This window comes from Watersipora subatra, chromosome 9 (assembly GCF_963576615.1).
Source record: "Watersipora subatra chromosome 9, tzWatSuba1.1, whole genome shotgun sequence".
Lineage (NCBI taxonomy): Eukaryota > Metazoa > Bryozoa > Gymnolaemata > Cheilostomatida > Watersiporidae > Watersipora > Watersipora subatra.
This window is the reverse complement of record NC_088716.1, coordinates 14,866,196-14,890,478: the sequence shown is the minus strand read 5'-3', so window position 1 is coordinate 14,890,478 and position 24,283 is coordinate 14,866,196. Positions and strand designations below refer to the sequence as shown.

Here is a 24,283-nt window from a genome sequence, read left to right as displayed (position 1 = left end):
CAGCATCTGAGCTTGTTTGGGTAGATCCTTCTCCAAGGCAGTTGGACAGGTTTGACGGTTCCACTTCAGGTCTGAACATTTCAGAGCTAGCTCCTGGCTGCTCAATAATGAATTCTTTCCATGCAATATATGACTACACATTTTCCGGTTACTCAAAAGTGAGACCAACCGTTATGCCAATCAAACTCTTACTGACACTGACAGAATGATATGGAAGCCTATCACTTTTGATGGCCTGTACCAATTCTTTGCTATGGCGATTCACATGTGCTTAGTTCACAAACCTGCCATAGATTATTACTCCAGCGCAAATGCATTCCACATTTCCAAATGCTATTGGCCTGGGTAGAGACAAGTTCAAGCCCATCCTAAGATATCTACACCTAAATGACAATGAAAATTATGCCAGACGCGGTGGTCCTAACCATGACCCTTTGTATAAAGTCAAACCTTTCTATGACCACTTGATATCCAAGTTCTGTTATTTGTACAAGTCTGGTGCAAGTATCACTGTTGATGAAGCTGTTTGTCCTTTCCATGATAGGGAGCATTTCAAGGTTTGTATGAAGAATAAGCCTAACAAGTATGGCTTGAGAGTAGAGCATGTATGTGAATCCACTACTGGCATTGTTTGCAACATGGAGGTTTACGCAGCTACTGGTAATAACACGGTAGAACCGCTGTTGACATGTGTCTTGAGTCCATTTGCTAACAAGGGTCATAGGATGCTCATGGATAGGCGTTACAGTTTACCTGTAATATTCAAGAAGCTACGAGAGATGAGTTGTTATTCTGTTGGTACAATAAACAAAAATCGCCCACACCTTCCAATAGAGTTCAAAAACAAAAAGCTCAAAAAGGGTGAATGCATTGCCAAGCAGTGTGGAGACATACTGGCTACTATGTGGAAAGATGTTAGAGATGTATTCACATTGTCAACTGTAGATGCCATGATCAATACTAGCACTCCAGAGCCTCGGTACAGCAACTATGAGATGTTGAAGCCAGCATCAGTAATCACATATAATAAGAGCAAGGCATGTGTAGACAAGCACAATCAGATGGTATCTTATTATCCTTTCAGACGCAGGTGAAATGGTGGGAAAAGCTGTTCTTCTGGCTTTTTGAAATGGGCCTAATCAACTGCTACAAAATGCACCAGATTTTTAATCCTGGACGTAAGTTGGCCTTTTGTAGCTATCTGCGTTCTCTTGCCAATGAGTTGTCTACACAGGTTGAATATGTGACAACACCATCAGCGGCTCAGTTACAAGTGAGGAACAGACCTGGTGATCTCTTTCCTATTCGCATACCACCTACCGAGTCAGCAGTTTCCTACACTTCGTTGCGCACACTGCTCATCTAAGATAGGTCCTAGGGGGAAGAAGCAAATAAAAGAAAATTCTTGGTTATGTAAAGAGTGCTCAGTGGCTCTGTGTGTAGCTTGCTTCCATCCATATCATCGCCCTAACAGCCGTTTCACCGAATAATATTTTCATCTAAAATCTATGCTTCTACCATCTGTATTCTTCTTGTATTCTATAGTCATCCATGTTATGGTAAATTGTGTCAGTACTTTTGCTAAAGATGGCAGCAATGTAATTGGCTAGTGGTCGTGCATTGGCCCTTTGTGACGACACCTGTGTTTGTTCTTTTTGCAACATGTTGAAAGGGCGACAAAAGGCAAACGTCGTTAGATAGGTTTTTTTAAACAACCGGCTGATCGTGAGAGCAAAACAAAGGAAAAATTAGCTAAACCGCGAGAAACTTAAAACTATGAGACCTGATACACACCTACTGCGTAAATTAAATAAAACTTTCAGAGTATAGAACCTCATCTGAAAAAAATTATTACATAGCATAAAGTACCAATGTAATTTTAAAATTTTAAATAAATTTTTGCATGTGATAACGAGAGTGAAAAAGATCCTGAAATGCTCTGGTAGTGAATATACTCCGTTTGCTCAGAAACTTCCTACAGAGAGACTGAGTTATACTCACGATTCAGGGAGGACCTGAAGTTGGCAGCTGTTCAAGTTTAGCTTAGTGAGATTAGTAAGAGCTCCAACAGCCTGAGGGAGGCCTTCTTTGAAGTTGTTGTTTTTCAGCCATAGTCCATTCAGTTGAGTCAGAGAGGACAGACTGTAATATGTACATGTGATAAAATAAAGGTATAATAGTATAGGATCACAGGCTATGATAAAGTATCTCAGTACATAAGACGAATTTGTTCTACTATTAAATGAAGAACAACAGAGCAGATGGGCAGCTAAATTGAATGTTCAGTTATCATAATAATCTGTATGAATTATTAAAATAAACCAAACTATCACATGTACTGATAAGGAATCAATCTATGATATATTATTGTCCATGTGTTGATGAAGTTATTACAGATAAGAACTCTTCAGTTGAAGCCACTCACTGATAGTAAAAGTTGTTTGATGATACTTTGTGTTGATTTATTACTGAGTAATATACTATCATGTATCAGAATATGTGTAAGTATTCAAACTATTCAAAAATGTAAGATATCAAACTACCTGTGATTGACTTAGGCAAAGTGATGCCTATCTGAACAGTGTTAGTACTAAACATGTGACACAGGAGTAGATATCAGTACATAGAGATAGTCCGGTAGTAAAAGGAACAAGTACAGATAATTTGTATCACCACTGTAGATTTTCATAGAATACTTGATGATTTATCATAATGACTGATAGATTACATAATTCAGGATATGAGGTACTTTATTAGCTTTTCGTCACAAGAGTTTCACTAAAGTATACGTCACTGTATTGTACAAGTTACTGTATCAATTGGTAATATTATAACATTTACGGTGGATGAAGGAAATGTAAGGGTTATAACTTGGTATGAACTGCAGACTGTTGATATAGCAGGGTATTCCCATACTAAGGTATTGTATGTTATTTATTCACCTAGTTCATTACAGTTGGAAGGAGAATCACTACTCTGGTAGTATAAGTGAAGATAACTCTGTACAGTTTTACCTTTCCAACTGGCAGTTCTCTGGAATGTTCTCTAACCACAGCTCCTTCACCATAGGACAAAGTATATTCAATGGAGGCATCTTTCCTCTGCATTTAAAGCCTATAATGTAGTCTCCATCAACATCATTAAGTACCTCTTCCACTGTTCTGTCTTGCAGTGAGTCAAAGAACCAGCGATCAGACTCCTGTGTAGCCAGTTTGTAGTTAACTCTGTAGACTATAAAATAAGTTGTGAGAATATAATAAACCTCTTTTATTACTTACAACTAGAGCTGCACAACGATTATAAAAATTAATCGCGATTAATAACTGGTCTGAACCAGTTAATCTTCGATTAATCTTCGAATTAATCTAGCAAAAACCTGCATATTCAAAAGCAAATAATACAGCTACATATAAATTAATTATATTTGACACAATTGTTAGCAGAAGTACATGTTATGCACAATGTACATAAGTTACAACCTAATAATTATTATGAGTATGAAAACAGTCTATGAATGTCTATAATTAAGTCAGCCAAGAGTTGAGGTAGCACAGTTTATTCACATTATCCGAATAAAGAGATGCCCTCTTCCTACATACAATATTGCCAGCTTTAGAGAATAGTCACTTGCAGGGGGCAGTAGTAGTTATTGTCTGCGACAGCTGGTGATGATTTTTGCGTGGTAGGATGAGAATTAGTTAAATGATATTTTAATGATGATGTGCTGTGGTGGTAGGCAAATTCTTTCTGGTATATATTGCATTTTGCTTTCTTGTTTACGCTTCCAACAACATAATTTTACATTCTACATAATTTTAGTACATGTATATACATGCACCATGACCTCTCCATTAGAGAATGAAGATGTCATGGTGCCTGTATATTCTAAAATTATGTATTTTCACAATTAGTATGTCTGTCTCCATTTTCAAGTCTCTATCACATATTTGACTATGGTGAGCATGGTTCAGTCAATCAGTGAAGTCATATTGGGTTAAATAGCTGGCTGATACTGCAGAGACTCATATAAACAACGAACTCATTAGAGGTCATTTTGTCTACCTCTTACAGGTCAAAGCTGGCACTCATAAATGTACAAAGTGAGATACAATATTCATCATGCTAGCATCAGGCAACCAGTAGACTGACTACTAGTTAATTACTGACACACACTTCAGGTTTCATAAACTTTATACCTTTCAGGAGGTTAAACCAGCTCGAAATAAACCCTTAATAATTGACCGTGTCTCTACTAGATCTTCCATCTTCTCTACCTAAACCCTTACTATACCTTCAACTTCAATATCTATGGAAGGGGATGTTACGATGTGATGTGGCCTTGTGAAAACATTGTGAAAAATTGAGGTGGAATTATAATCTAAACAAAGAAATATTCCTTTAAATCGCACAAAACTAGCATGTGAGTCTGTTATATTTTGAGTAAACAGAACTTTCCGCAAAATTTCAGTTTTTGAAATTTTCAAGAAAACAACGAACGGTAGATAACTGCTGTAATGATAAATTAGTTGCAGAAATTACAACTGTGTTGCTCTCATGAATGGGAAATCAGTTACTACTTCACACTAACGTTGTGTTTTTAACATATTTATAAATCATAAGAAATTATATTCCACAATCATAAATGTAGAATAGCACACAAACGATATGATATGTATTTCATTTTTGTGAGTCACTTATATAAACAGCTAATACACAAGTTTTGCTTAACTTGAATAATTCTTTAATCTTTTTAATTAAAATCATTATAAGCCGATCAATAGTTTAAATATAACTGCAGTTTGATTGCAACTCATGTATAAATTTGTTCATCTTATCCAATGTCCAGACTAACGGATTACCTTCAGTTGTGCGTTGAGACTGGAGTGGTACTCCCTTCCCTCTTCTATCTTGTTTGGATGATGCGGCTTGAGGCTTTAGATGTGCTATAATGGTGATAATTTGGTAACAGATATGACAGTTTGATGAGAAAAAGTAGAAAAAGAAAACCTGTCTTTGTAAGAACAGTTGATATTATCAGTTGATAGCAGATTTGAATAAGTGCATACATGGAAACTACTACATTGTAACTCAAGAACAATCAGACCTCGAGTATTTTCAGGTAATCTATTAAGAAATTGCAAATATTTGTCAGAGAATATGAGTGCTTCTTCTTTAACCAATAAAAGTTATAGTTATAATTATGTTATTTGCAAGTTACATAGAGCACTTACCACTAGAAATGGCTTGTCTTTGAGAGATAACTTTGGACAGGTACTCTGTCACTTTCTGTGTTTCATCACCTGAAAGGCTGTAACCTGCAACCAAAAATAAAGGTTAACATGAATACAAGTTTATCCCATAGCAACCATTGAAACGAAATTGAAATTTACTCACATGGGTAAACGAGTGGAGAGGGAATGGTGGGCCTCCCACTTGCCTCGCTTTTAGTCTTTCGTTTGCTGCAGAATGTAGGCTGAAATCCGGAGAAAGCTTCCGCCTCAACTTTTAATTGCCATCTCATAGGACCACCAGCTACTGTTGAGAACATGGGACAGAGCCAATCCGGATCCACAAAGGTACCAGGGTGAGGATCCCGTAAATACAGACAGTGGGGGCAAACAACTTTAACTGACGGTCGAGAGGCTTTCCAGGTTGATGTGATGTATTCCAGGATAAGCTGAGTGGTTTCTATGAGACGCTTCCAAGAAGAGGCAAGCACTTGCGCTGAAGTTGAAACTTGAACAGTAACTCTTTGCTCTGCGAAGAAATTGATAAAATGGGTTGAACTCTCTCCGTGGTAAATCGTTGAGCCGTTGTTTCGAACCTTCATAGTTGAATGAAGACTGGTTTCCACATTCAGGAATTTGACTATCGCTAGATGAAATGCATAGATGGGTAAAGGCAAGCCTCCAAACTCTATTTCAAGTCGAAGCTGAAGATCTCCATCCGTCTCCCAAGAGCCGTCCATGCTAGACTGAGAGGCAAAAGGAATAAGATAGTATTCTTTTGAACGCTTATGCACTGGCCCATGCAACACCTTAAAGCTCTTCAGCAGTTCTACAGACACTTCCCAAGGAAACTTAGCTGACTCCTTTGTCAACAGATAGTACAGAAGAGCTGAGTCTAGTATACCATCATGTTCAAAGTCTTCAACCATTTCCTCGTATTTAGCTTTGTTTATCTGTCGACCTTGATACAGAAATGGTTTAAAGGTAGCCAGCCGCTCTTTCCATTTTTCTTCCGCTCGATGATGAAACAAAAGAGATATTGTTTCGGTGATATGATGAATCTGGTGAAAGACAAATGGTTTGAGGGATGCTATTTGGTTATACCAGAGAATGCTACCAGTGTTGTGCATATATCGTAGCACTGTGTGCGATTCCTTTACGGAATACTTCTCCTCGATAAGTGAAAGATTTATGACTGACTTATCAGTTTGATCCGTCACAAACTGTGTGATTTCATTCCATGCTTCAGGAATAATTGTTTTGAATGTTTTACATCTCTTACCTAAAGCCAGCTTGAGCTTCTCGATATTTGATGTTTTTGTCTGATTATCACTGAATATAAAAACCTCTTCAGGATGGAATACTGGTGCTTTGGTATTCGATAAATGTACGACCTTCTGAAACTCTCCCTGCTTTGCGCCATAAAATTCACTTTCCTCTGTTAGCATATTTCTTCGAAGATGCTCGATCTCCTCCAAGAAGTTGTCTTTGCACACTTCTACACTCTGACTTGCGACAGCATCAGCATGAGTTAACACAAGTAAAGGTGGGCCAAGAAGGGGACAGGACAAATACAAATGAGACATCCAGTCCCAGCACGTTTCTTTAGCAGCCACCCGTGAACCCTTTTTGTGTGAAATTTCCAGGAAATCCTTAAAACTCACAACAAACAATGGTATATTATTTTCTTTTAGCGCATATTGGTAAGCAATATGGTAAACATCTTGGCCTCCGTGATCGATAAGGTTGGCAGTAGAATCTGGTAGCTTCAAATCGTGAACTTCAAAACCTTTTGTGGCTTCATCTATGAAGGACACATCTGACTCGGATCCCTTTGTCAAAACACGCTTCCCTTGCCGGAGACTTTTAACGATACTAGTTTTTCCAGCAAGGGAATTTCCCACGATAGCGACTGGTGCATTACAGACTTCTATTTCTCTTCTCTGGCTAAGATCCTTGAAATATTCCCGAATCGCATGAATTCCGTCCCGACATACAGTGTATGGGGGAGATACTAGTTTTGTACATCCATCACAGTTCAGCGTTTGAAGTTTGTTGAGAGCCATAACCTTTTCATCTATCTTTGTAAGTTCAAAGTTACAGCTGATGTCAAGCCTCTCCAACTGACTCAACTTGCTCAGCCTACATAACAACTGAAGCATATTAGTCTTATCTTAATGTTATTTATAATTGTATTTCTTTACTAGGAAATCTTAACAGTAACACTAACACAAACTAGCATCAAAACCATAATATTCCATCTTATTTCCACTGAGTGTATATTCTACCTCTAACAATGCAGTACCAATAATTAATACTAATACTTTAATTTTAATGAGGTAAGGGTTGAAAATTAGAGCCACATGGCGATCAAATAGAGGTTTTACGGTACCTGTAAGAATATTCTCTAGCAAATTTATTCACAATTATATCAGCTAACATAGTGAAAAGCAAGGTTTACCAGCCATTGTAAAGCCGTTATGCAATTTTTTCCATCCAATAATTATAGCTATAGTGGATGCAGTTGACATGCAGTTACATTTGAAAAATTGACAAGTGACATGTAGTGCCTTTTGAATGTAAATGAGAGATATGAAAGGTTAGAAGTATTTACGTACTGCAGCTAATTTCTACAGATAACTCACAAAACATGTATTTAATAGAGTCATTGGTGTGATAATCAATTACCCTGATGGTAAATTATCATTCAACATGATTAATAAACAAGTATGTATTGATAAATTATGTTGAATAAATAAAACTACAAGATAAAAATGGAATAGTTGAAGCAGTAAATATTTTGATATTTAGTAAAATAAAATGCTTCTGAAAGCCACAGATGGTGAATTTCATTTAGCATTGTATAAAAATTTGAAGAACTAGTAATATCGATAAAGGAACATTTAAAACAGAAAACTCCATGAAACCTGTAAGTGATAATTTAGATATGACATATTGTAAGATTAGCTTTTGAGTTTATTAGAGTATAAATACTCCACATAGAAGTTAGATCAGATCTATGAAAAATCCAGACCAACCCGACCCAGGCCAGCAAGTATTGAAACCAGACTCAAGCCCAATTATTTAACTTAATTTGCTGAAATAAAAAACCTGAAATTTCATATGAAACTTTTTTTAAATTCATATATAATTAATATGTATATGTGACATATCTATATCACATAGACATCCCCATGTCTATGTATAGAGATGTCCATGTGATATAGACCGATGTCTGTGCCTTGGTTATATGTACATGTGTGTTTGGAATTAGTTTCTCACATGAACTTAGCATACTTAGGCTGATCTCAGCAGCCTGAATTTCTCACACAGACCAGGTTACAGCGGATTCCTTTGACAGCTAATAGTACGAACAGACTCAATCTGCTGAGACTACACATGAGTGATCAGATTGGTTGACAGACTGGAGACAATCAAAGCTGAAGCTGTTTACGCTGAAGCTAGTCTCGTTTCCAACTTTCAAACACCATCGATTGTGTGCAATGTGTAGTAACAGTGACAATGCTGAACAGACACATGGAAATCCAGCAGTGTCAGGTTATCCACAGTATCAACTTCATACTAATGCATAGTTGCAGTATGTATGCAGTTTAAAGTTTTGAAGAATACATATTCACAGTATGCATGGAATGCTGGGTTTCATGTAATACATCATGGAAATAAATGTGCAGTAGACCGTAGTGGGTAATTGCCAGTTGGAGTGCAGTTGCAGTAAATGTCTACTGTGCATTAGAGAGATGTAATGTACTAAAATGTACTGCAATGACACAGTGCAGTTCTAATGCATCACAACCATAGTTTGTGGACATGAAAATGATTTTGTTCCATTATTATCCACTACCATGATTATTATTCCATGATTTATTATTGCTTATGTAATGTATTGATTAATTCATCAATATTCTTGTATTTTTAAATTTGAAATAAAACTCTTAGTTAAATATATGACACCTGGTACACAAATACTGCGTAAAATTAATTAATAAATTAATTAAAATCTGTAGAGTATAGAAACTCTCCTGAAAAAAATTAATACATAACGTAAAATACTAATGTAATTTTAAAAATTTAAATAAAGCTTTGCATGGGATCTATGCAGGTGGTAGCAAAAGAGAAAAATATCCTGAAAAGTGGTAGTGAATATACTTCTTTTGCTCAGAAACTTCCTACAGAGAGACTGAGTTATACTCACAATTCAGGGAAGTCCTGGAGTTGGCACCTGTCCAAGTATAGCGCAGTGAGAGAAGTAAGAGCTCCAACGACCAAAGGGAGGCCATCTTTGAAGTTGTTGTAACTCAGCCATAGCTCCTTCAGTTGAGTCAGAGAGGATAGACTGTAATATATCCATGTGATAAATTAAAGGTATAATAGTATAGGTTCACAGACTATGATAAAGTATCTCAGTACATAAAATTAATTTGTTTCATTATTAAATAAATAATTACAGAGCTGATATGCAGCTAAAGGCCGGTTCACACTATGTCGCCATTTGCGAGCGTTTTCCGATTGGCGTTCATCGTCGAATATGTGAACCGAGAATTGATGGCATCAAAGAAGCATCGCGGACACGTCGGGAAAGTGTGCAGCTGTCAAAGTTTTCCGATGCTTCGCCGAGCATCGTTGTCTGACTTCCAAGTGTGAACCATATCGGCGATGGTAATTCGCGATCATGGATAGCGTGACTTATCCATATCCGTTTATGATAGTCGCTGTGAAATGTCCCTGAGTATTTCCTGATGCAAATGGAAGGGTTTGTGATTGTGTGAACGGTTATTATCAACGATCACCGAAGTATTGTGGCATCAACGCCGAAATACGGCGATATAGTATGAGCCTTAAATTGAATGTTCAGTTATCATAATAATCTGTATGAATTATTAAAATAAACCAAACTATCACATGTACTGATAAGGAATCAATCTATGATTTATTATTGTCCATGTGTTGATGAAGTTATTACAGATAAGAACTCTTCAGTTGAAGCCACTCACTGATAGTAAAAGTTGTTTGATGATACTTTGTGGTGATTTATCACTGAGTAATATACTATCATGTATCAGAATATGTGTAAGTATTCAAACTATTCAAAAATGTAAGATATTAAACTATCTGTGATTGACTTAGGCAAAGTGATGCCTATCTGAACAGTGTTAGTGGTAGCAAAAGAGAAAAATATCCTGAAAAGTGGTAGTGAATATACTTCTTTTGCTCAGAAACTTCCTACAAAGAGACTGAGTTATACTCACGATTCAGGGAGGACCTGAAGTTGGCAGTTGTTCAAGTATAGCTTAGTGAGATTAGTAAGAGCTCCAACAGCCTGAGGGAGGCCTTCTTTGAAGTTGTTGTTTTTCAGCCATAGCCCATTCAGTTGAGTCAGAGAGGACAGACTGTAATATGTACATGTGATAAATTAAAGGTATAATAGTATAGGTTGACAGGCTATGATAAAGTATCTCAGTACATAAAATGAATTTGTTCTACTATTAAATGAAGAACTACAGAGCAGATGAACAGCTAAATTGAATGTTCAGTTATCATAATAATCTGTATAAATTATTAAAATAAACCAAACTATCACATGTACTGATAAGGAATCAATCTATGATTTATTATTGTCCATGTGTTGATGAAGTTATTACAGATAAGAACTCGTCAGTTGAAGCCTCTCACTGATAGTAAAAGTTGTTTGATGATACTGTGTGTTGATTTATTACTGAGTAATATACTATCATGCATCAGAATATGTGTAAGTATTCAAACTATTCAAAAATGTAAGATATCAAACTATCTGCCATCAGAGTTTCCCTAAAGTACAAGCTGCTGTAACAATTTAGTTAGATATATGATAAGATATTTGATGTATGAAGGAAATGTAAGGGTTATAACTTGGTATGAACTGCAGACTGATGATATAACAGGATATTCCCATACTAAAGTATGGTATGTTATTTATTCACCTAGTTTATTACAGTTGGAAGGAGAATCACTACTCTGGTAGTATAAGTGAAGGTAACTCTGTAAAGTTTTACCTTTCCAACTGGCAGTTCTCTGGAATATTCTCTAAACACAGCTCCTTCACCATAGGACAAAGTATATTCAATGGGGGAATCTTTCCTTCACATTTAAAGCCTGTAATGTAGTCTTCACCAACATCATTAAGTACCTCATCTACTGTTTTGTCTTGCAGTGAGTCAATGAACCAGTCATCAGACTCCTGTGTAGACAGTCTGTAGGAAACTCTGTAGACTATAAAATATGTTGTGAGAACATAATAAACCTCTTTTATTACTTACAACTATATTTTTGTCATATCAACAACAGTAAGCTCTTGACTAAAATAAAACACAACCATCATTTCTCTTGTTCTGTACCAAAGGTTGATAATTACTAGATGTTTCTGAGAGATTTTATAGTTTGAAGATAAAGCACAGACATCCTTTTCATAGAGTTCTTTCATGAGAATTCAGCCAATAACATTTGATTATTATTATTTATATGAAGACCCTTAGCGTCAGCAGCGTAATCAGTCACAGCAAGTCAGACTTTGTGGCAGCATACCAAAGAGTTAATTGTTATTAATGTCTCAAAGTCATTATTAGTACTATTCTGTGGACACTTCTACTGATAACTTTCTACTATGGGTTTGTTAAAATTAAAGAATGTCAAAGCGGCAGTCAAATAGAGATGGCATTTAACCCTTTTACAGGCAGAGCGATATTATTGTCGTTTCGCGACACTGACGACAATGGGCAGAGCGACTATTTTGTCGCCACATGAACGGTTTTTTCAAATCGATTCTTGGTTAGCTTAATGCCTGTTTCTGTTAAATTTTGTTACTAATAAATTACAATACATTGGTCTTTATTAGAAACTAAACAAAAGCCGTTTTGAGTAAGAAAATCAATCATTTTTCCTATATTAAATAAATTATATATTTTTCCTATGTTAAACGAACGAAAAATCAGAAATAAAAATGTCTTTAAATAAAACTGGTAATTTTGTTTGTAGCTTGTTTCTGCTTTTGTTTCTGCTTTCTGAATGTTTTCCGAGAGTGCAACAACTTTCTTTTAGTGCCATGGCGCACTCCAAACGAAATTACCCACATCTCTCTAATGCTGCAAGTAGTAGTGTTAGTGCTAGCAGTAATAGGATAATATTAGCTGATTGTGATAACTTTTTAGAGTTCGTAGACAGAACTAACAATGACGGTGAATCTGATTTAGATTGTGACTGGAGGGATTTTGCATCAGAATGTGAGAGTGAAAGTGATGAAGAAGCTAGTAAGTTTTCATACTCGTGGAGGTGGCAGTGATGCTAGTGCCTGGACTACTATCAGAAATTTATATACTAATCAGGCCTCTGCAAGGGCAAATGATTCCAAAAGTACCATAGCTAGAGAAACAGTTATGAGAAGAATTGAATTGAAACACAGTTATTCGTATTTACCTGTATCATAAACACATAATATGCGTTTACAATATCATAAATAAGAGTGTATCAGGAATTTTAAAAAATCAATTTGTGGAAAATTAATTTGCTTAGGGAGTCTCAAATAGCCCAAAAAAACTTGCCTGCGAAAGGGTTAATTAAAGAGTGGCGGTTCCATTTTCAACATTTTTCTTAAAAGTGGTGATTAAATAGAGGTTTTACGGCAGCTGCAACTCAAAACTTGTCTGAACTTGAAAATGGAGACAGACATACTAACTGTGAAAATACACAAGTTTAAAATATACAGGCCCCATGACATCTTCATTCTCTAATAGAGATGTCATGGTGCCTGTATAATCTAAAATTATGTATTTTCACAATTAGTATGTATGACTCAATTTTCAAGTCTCTGTCACATATTTGACTATGGTGAGCATGGTTCAGTCAATCAGTGAAGCCATATTGGGTTAAATAGCTGGCTGATACTGCAGACTCATGTAAACAAGACTATTAGAGGTCATTTTGTCTACCTCTTACAGGTCAAAGCTGGCACTCATACTTGTACAAAGTGAGATACAATATTCATCACGCTAGCACCATGCAACCAGTAGACTAACTACTAGTAAATTACTGAGACACACTGCAGGTTTCATATACTTTATAAATTTCAGGATGTTAAACCAGCTTGAAATAAATAAATTGATAATTGACTGTGTTTCTACTAGATATTCCACCTTCATCTCTACCTAAACCCTTACAATACCTTCAACTTCAATATCTATGGAAGGGAATGTTACGATGTGATGTGGCCTTGTGAAAACATGGTGAAAATTTTAAGGCTGAATTATAACCTAAACACAGAAATATCCCTTTAAATTGCACAAAACTAGCATGTGAGTCTGTAATATTTTGAATAAATGGAACTTTCCGCAAAATTTCAGTTTTTAAATTCTAAGGAAAACAATGAAGGGTAGACAACTGCTGTAATGATAAATTAGTCACAGATATTATCACTGTGTGCTGTCATGAATGGAAAATCAGTTACCACTTCAAACTTTCGTTAGGTTTTTTAACACATATTTATAAATCATACAAAATTATATTTCACCATCATAAATGTCGAATAGCACACAAATGATATGATATGTATTTCATTTTTGTGAGTCACTTATATAAACAGCTAACACACAAGTTTTGCTTACATTCAATAATTCTCTAATCTTTTTAATTAAAATCATTATAAACTGATCAATTGTTTAAATATAACTGCAGTCCAATTGCAACTCATGTATAAATTCGTTCATCTTATCCAATGCCCAGACTAACAGATACTGTTTTAGCAGGGGTCGACTGTAGTCCCTGAATGTTATGCTGGTTAGTATAACTGTATATGTCACCATTAGTTTATGATGGAAGTTAACAAGTTAATAAGGGAGAGTATTGTAGAAGAACAACTATGACAATAGTAAGATTATTAAATGACAAATATACATATAAACATACCATCTGTACTGTAGCTTGTTGTGCTTGAGGGAGACAGCGGAGAGTCCTCTAACTGTGTGCTGTATGATGAGTCTGAAAGATCTCTGGCACTAGAAGATGATGGTCCTTCATCCTGTCTGCTAGATGGACCAGACTCTCCTGACAACCAAGTAAGAGACACAGGTCAAATATTGGTATTGAAATGGACTTTCATAACATACCTGATGCTACATGTACTAGCAGATGATATTATTGCTAAATATTAGTATCATCTGCTAGTAACATGACTTTGAACATCATTTTACGATACACAATCTTAATAGCATAAATTGTAGTTCATCAGGAGCCTTGTTGCTATAGCGATGAAACCATAAAGTTGGTTTCAATTTCAATTATAAATTGAAGATTAGAGATAATGAAATCCCAAGCCTCTGACTATTGCACCTATCTTAAGGTGTCCTGGTTTATTCTCTCTAGTATTATTTCAATTTGGGTGGTCATTGATAATCCAGGCCAGTCGTGTGTCAATTTCCAGGCACTAGTTATAAAGAAGCAACCCTGATTGATGACTACAGTCAAAGCCTTTAAACAGATAGTTGGCATTAGAAATTTTAGAATGAAGTTCTCTTTCTTGAACAAAGACATTTTAAAGTATTTACCAACCAAGCTGTTTTTATTTACAAACAATCCGTTTATTATTTTGGTTTGGTAAAAATTTGAGTTGTATTTTCAAGAGACAATAAATACCATTGTTTATTCCTAATATCGGTTGAAAAAGTTATAGAAACCCAGAAAGATGCAATAGCAGAACCATTGTGCATGCTGTTTGGGAAACAGAAACAACAAAGGCTCTGAACACTTAGTAACAACATGGGTCGGTCTTCAGGCAAATTGAAAATGTTTCCTTAGAACAACAGATGCCTTTAGTGTAAAAATGACAAACATGTGAGTTTGGATGACAACAGACATTTAGTAGTGAAATGTCGCTTCAAATTACTAAAATAAATTACTTCTAAAGTATTATTCATTATCAATATTATCAATATTATTTTATTAAGGAATAATAAAATATTTTGTTAAAATATACAATGACAGTCAGCATATATAGTGCTGACCATACTCTCTCATCTAGCACCTTATCTTACCAGAGGGGTCTGAAGACTTGGCCTTTTTACTGGGGCTGCTTTTGAGCTTCTTCAACTTGTGTTTTGGCATCACTCCAGAATGACTGCAGCTGAATATAACATATACCACAGTTATTAGAGTCAGATTTAACGTATCATACAGACCACAAATAACACCACTTTTAAAGTTGGCACCATTAGAGTGTAGATATAAAATAAAACATTGTAATAAACAAAAATTTGCTGTGCTTTACACTCATAAATTTTAACTGCTGAGATAGAAGACAGCATGTGGGAGTCAGTATTCTTGAAGTATTCTGAAACAAACGCATGATATACTTGTAACATTTAATAATGAAAAACTATAATAGTACAAAATTATAGAACAGTTAAAGGTGACCAACATGAAACTAACATAAAGAGAATAATTTACTATCACCCCAGAGTTGATGGTAAAGTTCATATTCTTTGACATGAATAAGAAAAGTCAACATAAACATTTAGTTGCATCTGAAGTTATTCAACTGAACTAAGACAGTCATGTGCAGAATAATGGATGACCAGATGATAGTTAAATATTTTCAAATTATTCTTACTGAAATTCATAAAATTACAATTTTAATTAATTGCTAGTCTTATTCACCCTTACCTTCAGTAAAATGTCAGAAATACAAATATTTATATTAAAATCATCATTTATCAGTTCAATAGTGATTTCTGTTAATTTGAATGAAGCCCTTTTTATTCTCATCGACTCATTCAGAAGTTAATTTTCCAACCCGAGTAAGAAATCGTAGAAGATTCCTATGCAAATGGTTCATTTAAACACAGTAAAAGAATTTCATTTATATTTTTATTTTATAATTTCCAAATTACATTAATTTTGAAGCTTGGAGTGAAAAAGTTCTTTGAAAATTGGTACAAAATACACGCATTAACTTGGGCTATTTCTAAGCTAATTGAAACAAATCGTTTTTAGACCCAATACTTACCGAGAAACGTTCGAAACCAAAGGCCCCTGTACAAATGACAGTTGAGTAAGGGTAACTAGCCAGTCAGATCAGTTGATCGAAAACTTAGTTAAACTGTTTTTGATTGGTTGGAGCAGAATCAAAAAACTCCTGGAGATTTCACATAACAAAATTCAAGTTGATTGTGTTGCTCCTTTCATAGCAATAAATTAGATAAACCGAATACTTGACTCCAGATATCAATTACAGATTTAAAAAAATAAAAACCACTCAATTCAGCGATTTAAACTTTAAAATAGGTTGCATCTTGCAGAGAATTTTGTGGAGAACTCAGCTAAAAATTATTTAGCTACTGTTAGTGGTTGCCATGCAACAAGCAAACAAACTGGGCAATGTCAAAAAGCCGATGGGAGGGTTTGCTGACTTTGAAGAGTTAAAAAGTTGGCATATGTCATGATGATAACTAACATGTCAGAGTGCTTTAAGTTAAATTAGGATATTCCATTTGCAGCTATCAAAATGATGTTCTGAAGCAACAGATGAATGCTAATGATTTTTATTAATGTGTTGATACAGAGTCTGATGAAGGAGACATATTTATCTATATAAATATCTAGGAAGACTATCATATATTCGGTACCATTTCATTGAATATATCTAATGATAAACTTGAGGAAACCAACAATAAATATAATGAAGACTACTCCATGTCTAATAAAGGAATAAATAAGGTACCTGCTTCAAGATACTGTCTCTGATTGGTTGATGGTCAAATATCAGCGCTGGCTCGTGTAAACTATGTCATCTGCAGATACGTGAAGCTGAGAGTTCCTCAGAGATTATATTCAGAGGAGGTCTGAAGTAAGTAACAGCCCAGTACTTGGTAAGTTATTCTGAGCTCAGTTTGATAAATTATAGCAGGGAGTTACTTACTAAATTTTTATTGTACCTCGTCAAACAAGTTCAAGTGATGAAAGTATTTCTCAAAGTTTGTGTGTGTGTATATATGTGTGTCATTCTGTCTGTAGCGCACACTGATTATTTGACCGATTTTATTATGATTACGATGCCCTTGTTAAGAAATATTTTTCGTAGGGTTCAAATACTATATCTGGGGTCAAGGCCAATTCTTCTCACGCAGACAATTTGAGGTATCGGTAACGTCGTATTCAAAGTTTTGATGGATAGCTTCTGGTGGAACAGAAACCTTTTTTATACACACACACTTCTATGCAAGAATTGTTATTATTAATTCTACATATTCAGGATTTTTATTTCGTTTTCTCAGTTCGTATTAATTGTATCATTACCGAATCAACTTTTATTCTAATCGTAGCAAAACTGACTTAATTTAGCCATTAATTATTTCACATTTATATCTAGACCCTTTTTATAGTCGTTTTATTTTTTTAATTTATTTGACCTGAACGAAACATTTTCCTCATGATATGAAGTTTAAAAGTTGTTTGACAAAGTTTGAAAACCTTAACAGTTGTTTTTATTTTCTCTCTTAATTTACTTCAATTACACAAAACACTTTTCTCGTGATATCTAGTTTGAAATTTAAAATGGCAAATGTTGTTATATGTTAAATACAAATCAATTTCTGCCCAAAGACTGTTTTATTACCCAGGCAACACCGGGTTGTACAGCTAGTCTATCTATATATATTTCTCAAAATATGTGGATATGTGTGTATTCCGGCTATAGCTATTAAAATCTTGGAATAAAGAATCCATACCAAAGAAGATTTGATCTTGGACCGTCCCATTCACCAGTCCAACACTTTACTAACTAAACCACCCGGGCTTGATGGATTCACTAGGCGATATATGTCGTTATATGTGAACAAATACGCAACAACAGTTTTCGTACTACGCAAGATGATATCATAACATCACAGAGAGTAGTTATTATTAGCAAGCTTACTCAAATTATCCACTGGCGATGTGCAAGGCTAATAGCAAGTGGCAGGTGGCTCTCATTGTTTATAAGCTGATTTTTAATACCCGGGCAACGCTGGGAAGCACAGCTAGTAATAAATATAATGAAGACTACTTCATGTCTAATAAAGGAATAAATAAGGTACCTGTGTCCAGATACTGTCTCTGATTGGTTGATGGTAAAATGTCAGCGCTGGCTCGTGTAAACTATGTCATCTGCAGATACGTGAAGCTGAGAGTTCCTCAGATATTACATTCAGAGGAGATCTGAAGTAAGTAACAGCCCAGTAGTTGGTAAGTTATTCTGAGCTCTGTTTGATAAATTATAGTAGAGAGTTACTTACTAAATTGTTATTGTAACTGGTCAAACAAGTTTAAGTTATGAACAGAGATATACTATCAGATTATACTATGAGATGATATATCTGTCAGCTCTTCACCAGATATTAGAGCGGCTGCTTTCACAGACTGTAACTGTCTGATTCCCTTGAGCTACTATTCCAGCAATTAAGAATCAATGAGATCAATAATACCAGTCACAGCTAGCCAATCACACGAGAGTAGGCATTCAAATAAACAATGAAACTAGGTCATTACTACGATGATGGAGTCTTTAGACGCGGCCCCACCCAAGTGACGCTTTTGATGCAGAAAGCCTCCATTGGATGAAGCAGCCGAAGTATACAAACTTGCAACAGACCGGTTTCAGTCATGCTCAATGTCATTCAGCTCGGCGCAACAGAAGCTGTGTTTAAGATATGAGCTGTGACTAGCCAATCACATGAGAGTAGGCATTCAAACAAACAATGAAACAAAAAAATCCCATTGCCTTCATTGTAATGTTGTCTCGTTTCTAATAAAGCCTGACATCACATGACCCTCGTAGTGCTAGCAGGTACTTGATGACCATAATATACAACTATTACCATAAAATACATAAGAATCCTTCTAAGAGAGAACAACCTCAACTGTTTTACTGACTTCACTTGTTTATTATTACAGACCTCATCATACAGTCAATAATAATCATTACCATTGATAAAACTGAATTGAGTACATAATACTGACAAATGTTACAAATTCCTATTGATTTGATTGGCTCAAGAGGCATACCAACCTTACCTACAATAGACAAGTTGCATAAATTAAACTTATCACACTACGGCAAACTATTAACTCATTCGCACCCGATTAATTTCCAGGCGATTAGCCCCAAATACAGCTCATTTTTCAGAAAGTTTCCATAATTCAAATTACTACTACAAGAGACAGACTTGAGATAATTTACCCATTCAAGTTTCACAAGAACCAGCCACGTCTCCTCTTTCAAATGATATTACATTCATTTAGAGAACTCATATTCCTTTCATGTAGAACTGTGTCTCAAAGAAGGTAGTTTTAGAAAATCTCCGATTTTGAAATAATTGTTATTTGCTGAAACAAAGTTAGACTTGCACCATAAAAATTGCAAAATATACAAAGTTTGACTAAAATTACTTATTTATTACATACAATACAAAGTTATGAATATTATTTATACATATACAGTTAGTCATGAACACGAAAATCATGAAACTCTAATTTCGAACTTTTCCTCGCAAGTATTATCCTTCAAACCAAAACATAGCTAATCTGCATGCCAATATAACTCAAATAAACTCATAAACATGTTTCAAATAACAAAAATATGTTCAATAACTCTGTTCTTGACTTTTCAGACTTAATAGACAGCTCTAAGAATTACTATTTTATCAAAAGTGAATGATAACTTAATGTCAACTACGGCTGACTGCCTAAAAAGTGCATTTTTATTCGAGCACAACGATTCAAATCGGCAGAATTAAAAAAAATAATAGAAACTTTGAAATGTAAAAAATAATGTTTTAATTTGATTTATGCAGTCTTTCAATGTCTTACCACTTCTGAATCTGCATACATACTTCTGCAGTTGAAAAAACTGATCGCGAACGATAAAATTTCAAGTCGCCGCAATGATTTCCGGTTTAGGTAGACGTCGGTATCGGTTTAGTATTTTGGCTATAACTTTTGCCAGAGATATCATTGAGGCATATTTGTAAGTTCTTCTGAACAACCAGTAATTTTTCTTTCGAACTAATAAAAAGTTTTCTTCTATAACTTAGAAATAACTGTACACGGAATGGGTAAATTTCCAAGGCGAGATAACTCGCGCTGGGTGCTTAGCTACAAGATATTTCGCGAGTTAACTCACGGATGGTTGCGAATGAGTTAACAGCTTTTAGAGATTTATTTTCTTCGTCAATATTCATGGTTCAGGCTATGATTATGAACTCTAATGACTACCTCTTAGATTATATTACAATATATTATACTAGTTGGTTACTAAGTGTAATAATTATAATGTTATTTATCTGTTATTATTTGTTTTATCGCTTCTCCTGAGAGATCTTTTTAACTTTGAATGGTTAAACATTCTGCTGAAACATCTAGTAACGGTCTTGCAAAGACCACTCTACTAAGATGACTTGAAGCAAAATATTTTCTTTGGGAAAATGCTTAAAATGGAATAGATTGCGAAGCAGGTTCTTACGCATGGAACGGTTCTTACACATCATTCGTAAGAACCGTTCCATAAGTCGCCAGCATGAAACGTTTGATAAAAATCTGTGAGTAACGAAACCCGTTTACGGGTTTATGTCATTAACCACTATAACAGGGATCATGAAAATTTAAAACTTATCATTCAATAACTTCTACCCAGAAACCAACTTCTTACTAGTTTAAAGTAAATGTTATATTAGCAGCAGCTAGCCTCACCCATACCTGAGTCTTGTAATATACAGTCACACTTTCACTTTCAGATTTCACTTTTGCTGATACACTGAATAGATTGCTACTAAATGCATGTAGAATCAGCTATAATAAGAATAAAATGAATATGAAATATAGATGATATGATAATAATAATAAATAAATAAACAATAAATAACATGATAGATAAATATAGAAACAATAGAACTAAATAAGACTGAAATATATTATATTCTACATAATAACTCTGATTGTAATGGAATATAAGTGATTGATTAAAAGATTGGCTCAAGTTAAGGAAATTCTATGCACTCCACTTGCAACCAGTGGAGCCTGTATTGAGTTATGGGGCATCAACATGCGCCCCATAGATCGTTGATAACCCAAGCAATTTAAACAAAACTTATCTTTTGTAAATGTAACCACCGAGTGCATTAAAAACTATCCTATGATATATGATAAAATAAAACTGCAACAATCAATGTGTCTTTTATTTCTAAGCTTGTTTTGCATATGAGTTACCAAACAACATTTGTGTTTGTGAGCAACTTCTATTCTGAGCAAAGGCTGACCATGCCAGCTAGTGGACAGGTGGGGAATCGGCAGAGAATCGATTTTCTCAAAAAAACTAAAGTGAATCGATTCATTAAAAGTTATGATAGCTAAAGAGTTGATAATTGAATTGTAGTCTTTTGCTTATTGAATTGAAATGAATTGATTCTTAACTGATCTATGATGCAAAATAATTGGGAATTGAATTGCTAATTTTCTGATGAGAATTGGTTTGAAACTTTGAATCGAGCTCAACACTAGTTAGAATCGAGCCATTTTTAAAGCCTCCAAAACATCCCTGTCTTTATGTTGATTACAGTGTTTTTAGTGACACCAAATTTCAGTATTACGATAGATTTTTGCATATAAGCCAATTTAAGACCGCCAAAATGTTACCAATCTGAAAGGTCGACTTATACACACATAACCCTGATTGCAGTCAAAGGAAATGACATGATGTTAACTCAATTCCAACAACTGCAACTTGAACCATGCTAGCGGTTATGAGCTGCAATAAAATGTAACATTATAATGTGCAGTATTGTATGGAGCTCTTAATTTCCAGACAGGTGTATTGGTTAACGGAGGTATGAAAAACTTGACAGCAACACGTTCGGTACACTAGACTTTTGTGACTCTACAGAACATAGCATAAAATTTAAATTTAACTTAAATGAATAAGCTTACTAAACGCACACTTAAAGCTAAGTTTTCATCTCTTACTAAACTTACCTCTAATTTTGTCTTAGTCGGAATATTTTATTATCAATCTCCAGCTTGGTGCTTTTTGTCTCGCTTTTACTATAGCCTTTGGCCAGACGTTTTCAAAAGTTTTTTAAAACTGATTCGACGAAAAGGACAAAATTGTCTTTGAAATATCTTTGAAAAATCTCGAATACTTGACTACTTAGTAGCCGAATAGCGAATCAGCTCGTATTTCAGTTGTTTCAAATCTCAGGGTAGAAACTTGTTCAAAATTTTGCTCGAATCTTGATATTTTTATATGTTGGGGTACTTGTATGTTAAGTATGACTGTATCGCCACTGCTAAAATGATTGCAATAACTGGCACTGTTACTCAATAGTTGATGATCAAAAGTCGATTGATCTACAACTTGTGAAACCTCCATAGCCGTAATGCGTCTGACAAGGCTGGTCATCGCGAAGAAGAAATTGTGATGAAAACGATGCTTCTGAAAAGTGAAACTAAGCTCAGCATGGACTGTAAGCATGTCTTCCAATGGCTCAATCTAGAAAGATGATTGTTTCCATTCGTTAAAGGCTGATTCACCCTAAATCGTCAGATGTCTTTGTCCTTTTAGCATTCATCATCAACTATGTGCACGAGGGACCGATAGCATCGATGAAACAACGCAGATACTTCGGGAAAATTTACAGCTGTCAAACTTTCCCGATATTTCGCTGAGAATTGACGACAGCCTGCACAATGTGAATCATTTCAACGATAGTCATTCGCGGTCGCAGAAAGCATGCTTTATTTCCGGTCATGATAGTTGCTGCAGGATGAGTATTTGATTTGATCACGCGAAAATCACATAATTTCGTCACAAAAAATTAAAAAAGAAAATTAGAAGACTAAGTCAGGAAGAATTTGATAATGCAAATTTTTTATTACCTTTTCAAACTTGGCGTTTTTTGTCTCACTTTCACTATAGCTTTCGGCCAAACATTAAAATTTTTTTTTAAAACTGATTCGATGAAAAAGACAAAGTTGTTTTTGAAATCGGCCCCTCAGATACATGGTCACATAGAGAACCAGCTCATATGCTTGTACCTCAAAGTTTTCTCGAATCTCAGTGTAGAAACTTCGATATTCTTATATGATGGGGTATATTCTCATAGGTTGAGGTATGACTGTATCGTTACTGCTAAAATAATCACCATCACTGGTACTATTATTCAATAGATAATCACCAGAAGTCGATGAAGAAGAAAATAATGATAAAAAACGAAGTTTCTGCAATGTGAAATTGAGCTCAGCGAAGACTATAAGCATGTTTTCCATCGGCTCAATCTAGAAAAATGATCGTTTTCTCTTTTTAAGGCTGGTTCACACTATATCACCAAATGTCGTCTTTGTCCTTTTAGCATTCATCATCGACTATTGCACAGAGGACCGATAGCATCGACGAAGCAACCCATATACACCGGGAAAGTTTGCGGCTGTCAAACTTTACCCGATATTTCACTGAGCATCGACGACAGCCTGTACAATATGATTCATTTCAACAATAATAGCTCACAGAGAGAGTGATTTATTTCCGTTTATGATAGTTGCTGCACGACTAGTATTTGAGACACAAAAACAACAAAGACTCTTCGCGAGAAAATAACAAAGAAAATGAGAAGACTATGTGAGAGAGAATTTGCTAATGCAAAAGCGGATGGGTTTGTTTATAGTGTGAACATTTTTATTATCAACAATCACCGAAGTATTGGAGCATCAACGCCGAGATACGAAATTGAGAGCGGAAGCGCTAGACAAATTAATCAATTACTTACTAATCATATATGTATTATGCAAAGCCTAAAAATGGAGCCCAACATGAATCTTAGCCATACGCTAATGCTGTGCCGAGCCGCACTACAAAATCAGCACAGCGTAGTTAACTCTCTTCTGCAACTTTCTGTGATGAGTGCCTACGATTTAGGCGTTAATTTTTTTTATAAAATATTCTTTAAAATTTCAGTATCTTTCACAAGGAAACCCACCATTAAAAGGAA

At 35.1% G+C, this 24,283-nt stretch overlaps 1 protein-coding gene across 1 annotated transcript; it reads left to right on the top strand.

The window, feature by feature from the left end:
- The first annotated feature begins 311 nt into the window (after positions 1-311).
- On the top strand, positions 312-1,366 carry LOC137404823 (piggyBac transposable element-derived protein 4-like). The gene is made up of 2 exons (XM_068091053.1): positions 312-1,090; positions 1,198-1,366. Exons 1-2 carry the CDS (start codon positions 312-314, stop codon positions 1,364-1,366), a joined length of 948 nt encoding a protein of 315 aa, XP_067947154.1.
- The last annotated feature ends 22,917 nt before the right edge of the window (positions 1,367-24,283 follow it).

Excerpts from the sequence above, each read along its gene's own strand:
- LOC137404823 (XM_068091053.1), top strand. The coding sequence starts at position 312 with ATGCATTCCACATTTCCAAATGCTATTGGCCTGGGTAGAGACAAGTTC. Across the intron at positions 1,091-1,197 it reads TATTATCCTTTCAGACGCAG|CTATCTGCGTTCTCTTGCCA; the intron begins GTGAAATGGTGG and ends GGCCTTTTGTAG.